Source organism: Rhinopithecus bieti, unplaced genomic scaffold (genome assembly GCF_001698545.2).
Source record: "Rhinopithecus bieti isolate Rb0 unplaced genomic scaffold, ASM169854v2 scaffold_11161, whole genome shotgun sequence".
Taxonomy (NCBI): Eukaryota; Metazoa; Chordata; class Mammalia; order Primates; family Cercopithecidae; genus Rhinopithecus; species Rhinopithecus bieti.
This window is the reverse complement of record NW_016806937.1, coordinates 739,320-749,454: the sequence shown is the minus strand read 5'-3', so window position 1 is coordinate 749,454 and position 10,135 is coordinate 739,320. Positions and strand designations below refer to the sequence as shown.

Genomic DNA, 10,135 nt, shown 5'->3' with positions numbered 1-10,135 from the left:
TGGAGTGCAGTGTCGTGATCTCAGCTCACTGCAACCTCCACCTCTTGGGTTCAAGTGATTCTTTTGCCTCAGCCTCCCGAGCAGCTGGGATTACAGGCACCTGCCACCACGCCCGGCTAATTTTTGTATTTGTAGTAGAGACAGGGTTTCACCATGTTGGCCAGGCTGGCCTTGAACTCCTGACCTCAGGTGATCCACCCGCCTCAGCCTCCCAAAGTGCTGGGATTACAAGCGTGAGCCACCCTGCCCAGCCAGGGTTTCACTCAACTGGGTGGCTCCCTTGGAGTAGGCTCCCCCCCACTGCTCCGCATCCTTCCCCCCTTTAAGAAGAGACTAGTCCTTGGCTCATGCTGTTCATGGGATTTATTGCCACTCCCCTAAGGTCAGCAGGGGAAGGGGATACCAGCCACACCTCACCACAGGCATAGGTGGCACTGAGCCACCTGGCACTATCTCCATGTGCTCCACATGGAGGGGTGCTTCCTCACTCGCAGCAGCTGCACTTCTCTGCCTCTGCCTCGGCCCCCTCTCCGCCTTTGCACACACAGTCCTTGGCACACTTCTCACACTCCGCAGGGCAGCAGGAGCAGCAGCCTGCAGATAAAATGGAAGATGACCAGTCTGATGCACACTCCCGAAATCCGTCCCCATCAAAGGGGAGGGAAGGGTGCTGGGTGGGGAGTCATCCTCGTTCACTCAGCCAGGGCTGGTCACAGCCTCCTCCTTAGTCTCGCACCTGCTCTGACTCAGCATCTATGTCGCGGCAGTGGCATCCTGCACCACCACAGGAGAGAGGTACCCAGGAAATAGACCAGAGCCCCTTGGATGGATGCCAGGAAGTCCTGGGGGCTGGTGGGCTTAAGCCCAGGTTAGGTGGGTACTAGGCCTTAAGGAGAAAGCATCACAGGGTAAACGACCTTGAAAGGGGCCTTGAAGGATAAACTTGGGAGGGGCAGATATGATACAGATGTAGGGGGCCCAGGAAAGCCGTGGGGAGGGAGTGGGGACCTGTGCCTGGTCTTATACCTAGAGAAGAAGGGAGCCTTCCTCCCACCTCTTACTATCTATGCATATTACACTGTTGTGAGCTGGGGAGATTCTGAGATCAAACTGAGAGGATCCGTAAGGCCTGAGAGAGGCCAAGGGACCGGAACTCCAGAGCTGAGCCCCAGCCTCACTAATGGCTTCCCCAGGTTTTGGGGGTTTTGAGGGGTGGGGCGGGAAAGATTGGACCAGTGTAGCAGTCCTCAACCCCAGCTGCCATTGGAGTCTTCCGGGGATTTACAAAAACCTCTCGTCCCATGCCTAGGCCATCAATTCCTAGGTGTGGGGCAGGGGCATCTGTATTTTAATGTCTTCCCGGGTGGTTCTGTTCCAGCAAGAGTCAGAAACCACGGGATCGGGGCCTGGCGGTCTCTCCGTATCCTGAGTATCCTGCGTGGTGAGACACCAACTCTGCAGAGCAAAGGGGGCGGCGGCAGAGGGGACGGGTCCCCGCACTCACTCTTCTTGCAGGAGGTGCATTTGCAACCCTCGCACTTGCAGGAGTCCGCGCAGGTGCAGGAGCCACCTAGAGAGGGCGACGCCACAGGAAGGGTTAATGTGGACAAACTCGGGTCCCCATGCCTGTCACGAGGAGATGGGGTACCAAGTCTCCCTGTTCTCCGTGACACAGGCATGCCCACCCTTCAGGAGGTGAAGAATAGGGAATCAGGAGCCCTTCCCCCAAGTGTCCTTGAGCGAAGGCGCGGGGCGTGGGTTTTTTTGCAGGTACAAGGGCGCGCAGTGCCGCAGGATGGGAGCGGGGGCGGGGGCTCACCAGAAGGGCAGGGGCAGGTCTCAGGGTCCATGTCGAAGCGAGCAGCAGCTGGAGGCTGTGAACGGGCTTCTCCAAGCAACTGGACGCGCGGCTTGGCTAGTGGCAGCAGGTGGCGATGCTTTTATAGCCCCAGGCGGGGACGCGCATGCCAAGCCCGCCGGGCGCCCGCCCCTGCGCACCGCGCCCGCTCTTTGCGTTTGTGCGCTCGGGTCCCGGCGCACGCACTGCGGCATCTGTCCCCCGCCCCCGCCGTGTGTGTGCACTGCTGGGGCCCGCTCGCCCACGCCCGCGCGTGCGCCCCCACTCCCACCCCGCTGTCGCTTGCACGACCCACTCGCCGCCGCCACGCGCGCGCTGCCAGTCCGCTCCCCGCGTGGGTCTCGTAGGGGACGTGCCCGCCGCAGCAGCCGCCACTGCGTGGAAGCGCGCACGTACCATCTCCGAAAGTGGAGAAAAAGGCGCTCTGCGTATTTCCCGGCTCTTCCCTTCCTCTCTTCCCCTTCATTCGAGAATTCTCCGGGATGCCAGATCTGTTCAAATGGGTTGCTGGGCTGGGGACAGAAAGAGCCTCCTCACGTTGAGCCTGACACTGACTCTTGCACCCTCCGAGTGCCACTGGCAAGGGGCGTGTTCCATTTCCCCGCTGTCCTGCCTGGCATCTTCAGATCCTTGACTCCTAACCCTCCATCATAAGATAAGAAAAAGTGAGGCCAGAGAAGCAGGAATGTGCATAGGTCTCAGAATGAGCCTGAGGCCGACCCAGGCCTAGAACTCTCAGAACTCAGGTACTTAGAGGGATTGTCAGTGGGGGGCATGTTAAAATCACGGCAGCTCAGTGAGATTTTCTATTTTAAAAGGAGGCCGGACATGGTGGCTCACGCCTGTAATCCCAACACTCTGTGAGGCCGAGGTGGGCCGATCACCTGAGGTCGGGAGTTGGAGGCCAGCCTGACCAACATGGAGAAACCCTCTCTCTACTAAAGATACAAAATTAGCCGGGCCTGGTGGCAGGTGCCTGTAATCCCAGCTACTTGGGAGGCTGAGGCAGGAGAATCACTTGAACCTGGGAGGCAGAGCTTGCAGTGAGCCCAGATCACGCCATTGCACTCCAGTCTGGGCAACACGAGGGAAACTGGGTCTCAAAAGAAAAAAAAAAAATTATCTGGGTGTGGTGGCATGCACCTGTAGTCCCAGCTACTTGGGAGGCTGAGGCAGGAGGATTACTTAAGCCCAGGAGGTTGGGGAGGCTGCAGTAAGCCTTTTTGCACCACTGCACTCCTATCTGGGTCAGAGCAAAATCCTGTCTCAAAAAGAAAAGAGAGCCTAGGTAAAATAAGATTGATAAATATTTATATGAATATAAGGGATTTCGGTGCAAAATGAAAGGAAAAGAGGTGTAAGCTGCCAAGGAGAATCATTTGTGACTGAGCAGGGTAGTGTGAGTGAGAATGAGACCCTGAGAGGTGGAGAGGAGAGAGGTCATTGAAGTTTGGGGGCAGCAAAGAAGGGACGAGAGCTGGGAGAGGACCTCTGTAAAAGGCATTTAAAAAAATGTTATTGTGAAGTGGTGACTGTCACTGTCTCTGCTGTCCTTCTGAGACTTTCTGAAAATCTTCCTTATTTGCCAGTGCTTTCACAGAAGGGGCTGTATTTCGGGGTAGATGGAGTCGAGCATTAAGATGGCTCCCAAGGCCAGTGGCTCACGCCTGTAACGCCCATATGCTTTGGGAGGTCAAGGTGAGAATCACTTGAAGCCAGGAGTTTGAGACCAGCCTGGGCAACATAGTAAGATCCCATCTCTACAAAAGAAATAAATAAAATAAAAATTAAAAAAATTAGCCAGGAGTGGTGGGGAGTACATGTACCGCTAGCTACCTGGGAGGCCGGGGTGGGACAATTGCTTGAGCCCAGGAGTTTGAGGCTGCAGTGAGCTATAATCACACCACTGAACTGTAGCCTTGATGACAGAGCAAGACCCTGTACCTCCCCCGCAAAAATGATGACCCCCAAATGAAGGCAGGGACAGAGGAGGTGTTTGACAAAGAACTAGTCACACTGGAGTAACCCAATAAGGAAATTCATCCTGAGATGACAATTTTTAAAGCAAAGCCTGCACTGGGCAGGGCGAGAGCAGCTGCATGCTGTGCTACCACAGGAGAGGGGTACCCAGGCCAACCAAGGCTAACCAAGGTCCAAAATAGAGCCTTGTATGGAGAGTCAGGGGCTGTATTCCAGTGTAGGCTCTCACATGGACAGTGTAGGTTCTAGCCACTGGACAGTTGGAATATCAGATCTCAGAGTTCGCCAACTCTAGCATCAGCCAGTCATCTGTTTCTTTGCTTTCATTTTGCCTAAGGGCACTGTGACCTCTAACTTCTTTGCCCTAGGCCCTGAACCTCAGGGTTTCTGTATCTAGGACCTTCACGCTTGGGATGCACTCAACCGAAGCTGCCTACCCAGCAATCTCCCTCAGGCCTCTTAGATTTCTTTGGGATTGAGGTTTCAGAGCTCGCATAGCAACTTCCTTCCTGGCCCAAGGATGGCCAGGATATTGAGGGGTCTGAAAACCACAGCATCTTTCTGATACCCCCTACCCCTCATCCTGCATGTGGCCTTCAGTTCTCAGCCTCTGTGAGGAGCATGCCGTGCAGGTCTATCATTCCAGGAGGTCCCTTTCTCCCCTACCTTTATCCTCTCTGACCCCTTGTTAATTCTTACATCTCGAAGTGGCCGGGCGTGGTGGTTCACACCTGTAATCCCAGCACTTTGGGAGGCAGAGGTGGGTGAATTATTTGAGGTCAGGGGTTTGAGACCATGCTGGCCAACATGGTGAAACCCTGTCTCTACTAAAAATTCAAAAAAATTAGGCGGGCATGGTGGTGGGTGCCTGTAATCCCAGCTACTAGGAAACTGAGGCAGGAGAATCGCTTGAACCCAGGAGGCAGAGGTTGCAGTGAGCTAAGATAGCACCACTGCACTCCAGCCTGGGCGACTAAGCCAGATGCCATCTCAAAAAACAAACAAACAAACAAAAAAAAGCTCGAAGTTATCTTGTCTATGTTTCTGTAGCCTGTGATTCTCCTTCCCCAGATAACCATGCAAGTCACTCCCTTCTTTACTTTTTTTTTTTTTCTGAGACGGAGTCTCGCTCTGTTGCCCAGGCTGGAATGCAGTGGCTGATCTTGGCTCACTGCAAGCTCCACCTCCCGAGTTCACGCCATTCTCCTGCCTCAGCCTCCCAAGTAGCTGGGACTACAGGCACCCGCCACCACGCCAGGCTAATTTTTTGTATTTTTAGTACAGATGGGATTTCACCATGTTAGCCAGGATGGTCTCGATCTCCTGACCTCGTGATCTGCCCGACTCCGCCTTCCAAAGTGCTGGGATTACAGGCGTGAGCCACCGCGCCCGGCCTCCTTTCTTTACTTCTAAGTCTTTGCTCAAATCTGCTTTCTCTGTGAAGCCAGTCATGATCACACTACGTAAAATTGCATGCTTCGACACCCCAGTATTTCTCATCTCCTTTACCTTGCTCTATCTTCCCTTTTTCCATAGCATTTAACATTCATAAGCAAACTAAACTATTTACTTATTTGTAATGATTATATATTGTCTCTCTTCTGCTAGAATTTAAGCAAGAAAGAGCAAGGATCATTGTTTTTGTTCACTGGTGTCTCTGGAGTGCCTATAATAGTGCCTGGTACATGATAGACATTCAAGACACATTTACCTGATGAACGAATGAATGAATGAGCCTGAGGTCATGCTAGTTGAGTTTACAGTGTGACTCTGCCGCTTAATAGTAATATGGCAGCTAGGCATGGTGGTGTGCACCTGTAGTCCCAGCTACTTGGAAGGCTGAGGTAGGAAGATCATTTGAGCCCAGGAGTTCAAGGCAAGCCAGGGCAACATGGCAAGACCCCTTCTCTCTCTAAAGCAAACAAACAAACACCATAGCAAGTTACTAACTAGGTCAACTTAACATTTCTGTGCCTTGAGTTGCTCAACGGTAAAATGAAAATAATAGTAATAGTAATAATAGTTCCTGCTTAATAGATTTGTCAGGGACTTCAATGGGATGGCATTGGGAAAAGACTTAGAGCAGGGTCCTCACCACATTGGTTCTCACCATTTACAAATGAAGAGATCAGGTGAGGACTCTGCAGGGAGCCTGGGTTCCTGAAGCTGCTTCTTGACACCCAGTCTCATGGTGGGGCCTCAGCTCTGTGCTTCTGGAAACACAGTCACCTGTGGCCTGTAATTGGTACAGTACTGCAGATGTCAGCATGGGCCACCTGAGTCACAGACATCAGTCCTCAATCCAGACCTTACACCCAATCCTAGAGCTTCCTGGGAGAAGGGAGTTCACAGAAACTTTTACTTTTTCAATTTAACTGGGGCCAAGAGGCAAGACCAGTAGGCTGAGGGGTGGAGATCACTCAAGGTTACACTAAGGGATGGAAAATCCCCAGATGATCTCAGAAAAAAAGCAAGACCCCAGCAAACCCCACACCCTAATGAAATTGGTCCAGTGCAGGATTAAGACTGTTGCATCGCTCTCAAAGAGTTTCCCAATGTACTATCCTGGGACTGAACAACTGGCTAGGATTTTAGAAGCCTGGGCATACAGTATACAAAAAGAGTTTGCAAATATGCAAATCTACAAATAAAGTCATTTCTTGGAGAAATCTGGATGTGTTAGTAGAATGAATGTTGAATGAACAATTTTGTGCACAGGGCAGCTGAAGCTAGAGAAAGGGCAGGGGTCTAGAAGTTCCGTGGTTTCTAGTTTCAGCTTGTCTAGTAAGTGGTATAGTGAACCCAAGGAAGCCTCTCCCCAATTTGTGCCCCTCTTTTCACATGGGTTGACCAGATGACTGCTAATGGCTACTATGGACAATGTCTTCCACTTGCTGGGAGTTTACCATGTACCAGGTACCATATAGAGCACCATGGGGAGCTAATCTCATGTTATCTCACTGACTCCTTCACATATTATTTCATGGACTCCTTCCAGTTATCCTTATGGTAGGCATTGTTAACTCCGTTTTGTAGGGAAGGAAATCGAGGCTCAGAGAGATTCAGTGGCTTGCCCTGGAGGCAGACCCTGGACTTAAATCTAAGTGCATTACTCTTCAGCCTGCCCTGATGCCTTTACTTCAATCCACTATGAATTCTAGTTATTAGGCATGCTGCCCGCCAGGCCCCTAGATAGTTGGTAATGCTTTGATACCCCAATCAAACTTTACAGAATTGCAGAATCTTCATTTGCAACAAAGAAAGTCATCCTGCCTCCTCTCTCTACCCACAAGGCAGGTCCTCAACCTCTGGAAATGCCCCATTCAGGCCCTACCTGACCTGCACCAGTTCTGACTCAGCCCACAGCCTGGCGTGTGATAATGTACATGGTTGTCCACACAAGAGGACATCAAAACACTGACTTTAGGCCAGGCGTGGTGGTTCATGCCTGTAATCCCAGCATTTGGGAGGCCAAAGTGGGTGGATCACTTGAGGTCAGGAGTTTGAGACCAGCCTGCCCAACATGGTGAAACCTCGCCTCTACTAAAAATACCAAAATTAGCCAGGCGTAGTGGCAGGCGTCTGTAATTGCAGTGACTCGGGAGGCTGAGGCAGAAGAATCACTTGAACCTGAGAGGCATTGCAGTGAGCTGAGATTGGATCACTGCACTCCAGCCTGGGTGACAGAGTGAGACTCCATCTTAAAAAAACAAAAACAAAAACAAAAAAACAGAACAAAACAAAACAAAACAAAACACTGACTTTAGACCTCTTCGTGAAGGTAGATTCTCCATTCCAAGCAGATCCTGGCCTGGACCAAGTTCCAGCCCACAACAACCTGCTTCCAGCACTTATCTGGAGGAGACCACATCTCTCAGCCTGGTGCAGTCACTGTGAGCCACAGGAACTACCTTCTGGGGGCCTACATTCTTTTAGGTCTTTTGTGATGTTGACTTCCCAATTGTCACTGGATCATTGATGCCCCGAGATCTTACCCTCAAGTTGGCAAAATGCCCCTCCTCCCCTGTCCTATCCTTTATGGAATCCTGATTAGGGAAAAGGAGTCAGACCGGTGGGACCAGAGAGAGCAAAGAGAGAAAGCAAATAAGCTCTAGGTCTACCTTGGCCCGTGCAGATAACATACATAACTTGCAGACTTCCCACTTACCATTAAATGCCTCAATTTATCAAACACCCCCGCTGAGGAAAGAACGTAAGTTAAGCTCCCTGCTACTCCCTATCAGCCCAAGTTCCATTCTATAAAATCCTCAGAAAGCCTTTGCTTCCTTGCAGTCAGCTCCTCTTCTGCTGGTTTTGCCAGTTGCTCCCCAGCAATGTATTTTCATACTTTCTTTAATAAATCTGCCTTTCTTTATCTACAACTGTCTTGGTAAATTCCTTTACCCCTACACCCCTGGCCCAGATAACTATTGCTCACCTGTGACATCCTTGCCCCACTTACACTAGGGTTTGAGTAGGGATCCTGAGATTCTTTCTGAAAACTCATCCCATGAGTACCATCTGCTTATTTCAGCAGATGAGGAAACTCAGAGACAGCATAGATTTTGTCCAAAGTCACACAGCAAAGTTGTAATGAAGCCAGAACCTGAACCGTGTCTCTTGACTCCAAGCCTGATTCCACTGGTCTAGCTTCCCAAAGTGAGATGAGTGTATGAAATAACCTTGAATCACATTAAAAAGTATTCTCTTTTCAGTTCTTAATGAATCTTCCTGGTTGCTCCAAGGAGACTCAGCTTGGAGCTAAGATGCTTTCAGTGCCTCCCCTTCTCTCTCTCAGCGCCCAGCTTCTCCTCTCTCTCAGTGCCCAGCTTCTCCTCTCTCTCTCTCTCTCTTTCCCTCCCTCCCTCCCTCCTTTTTCCTTGAGACAGGGTCTTGCTCTGCCACCCAGGCTGGAGTGCAGTGGTACAATCATGGCTCACTGCATCCTTGACTTCCCTGGCTCAAGCAATCCTCCCACCTCAGCCTCCTAAGTAGCTGGAACCACAGGTACACACCACCATGCCCAGCTAATTTGTGTGTATGTGGTTTTCAGGGTATTTTGTTGTTGTTTGTTTGTTTGATTGTTTGTTTTGGTAGAGTCAGGGCTTCACCATGTTGCCCAGGATGGTCTGGAACTCCTGGGCTCAAGTGATCCTCCTGCCTCAACCTCTCAAAGTGCTGGGATTACAGGTGTGAGTCACCGTGCCCGACCCCAGCTCCCCTTTTTAACAGAGAATGGGCTGAGGAGTCAGGAAAGAACAGAGGAACCCCACCATACCATAGTACCTAGCTAGACATTTAATAACTTGGCTTTATGTTCTCTGTATTTGTTTCCATGGTTACCTCCTGTTTATGGCAAATGATTCAGCATCTCTTCTACAGTAGTGATACGAGATTTCCTTTTAAAAGAAATTTCAGGCCGGGCTCATTGGCTCACGCCTGTAATCCCAGCACTTTGGGAGGCCAAGGCGGGTGGATCACCTGAGGTCAGGAGTTTGAGAACAACCTGGCCAACATGGTGAAACCCTGTCTCTACTAAAATACAAAATTAGCTGGGTGTGGTGGCACATGCCTGTAATCCCAGGTACTCAGGAGGCTGAAGCAGGAGAGTCACTTGAACCTGGGAGGCAGAGGTTGCAGTAAGCTGAGACCTATCCACTGTACTCCAGCCTGTCTCAAAACAACAAAACAAAAAAACTATGTATCCTTTTAGGCCCTGCTCAAATGCCACCTCCTCCAGGGAAGTCTTCACTCCTGCCTGCAGCCAGCTGCAACCTCCCCTCCTTGGCACTTCTGTGGGGTCTTGTCTAGATATATTCTCCCTATAGGAGAGGAGACAAGATATTCTGACATTTCCAAGACAGACTCTAAGGTCCCTGAAGTTGGGGGCCAGAAGGGATGATTCCTTCCCCTCCCCCTTCCAACTCCTGTGCTTAGCAAATTTCCCTGTGTACCTGAAATGTCCTTTGAATGTTGAATGAATGAAGTGAGAATTGAGTGAGTCTGACTTTGGGCTAATTCTTTTTGTGGAACACCTTGAAGGTTGAGTCATGAAGAGTCAGGCTGAGTTAAATACGGAGGCATGAAGTTACCCTGTAGCCCCCATCATCCTGCTTGGCTTAAAAGAGTAACATGGTGGTGAATTTCATTTCCGACCACAAACATCTATTGAACACAACAGCCTTAATCCAGACCTTGTGTTAGGAACGCCAGATACAAAGATGAGTAAGACAATGTTCTTCTTCAAGAACCCACAGCCTGGGTGAGGAGGAGCTGTTTTTTTTTTTTTTTTTTTTT

At 50.5% G+C, this 10,135-nt stretch overlaps 1 protein-coding gene across 1 annotated transcript; it reads right to left on the bottom strand.

The window, feature by feature from the left end:
- Positions 1 to 345: 345 nt before the first annotated feature.
- Positions 346 to 2,172, bottom strand: MT3 (metallothionein 3). Its single transcript, XM_017878963.1, has 3 exons — positions 1,820 to 2,172; positions 1,505 to 1,570; positions 346 to 594 (listed from the first exon to the last, which is right to left on the bottom strand). Exons 1-3 carry the CDS (start codon positions 1,848 to 1,850, stop codon positions 485 to 487), a joined length of 207 nt encoding a protein of 68 aa, XP_017734452.1. The 5' UTR covers positions 1,851 to 2,172; the 3' UTR covers positions 346 to 484.
- Between the last annotated feature and the right edge of the window lie 7,963 nt (positions 2,173 to 10,135).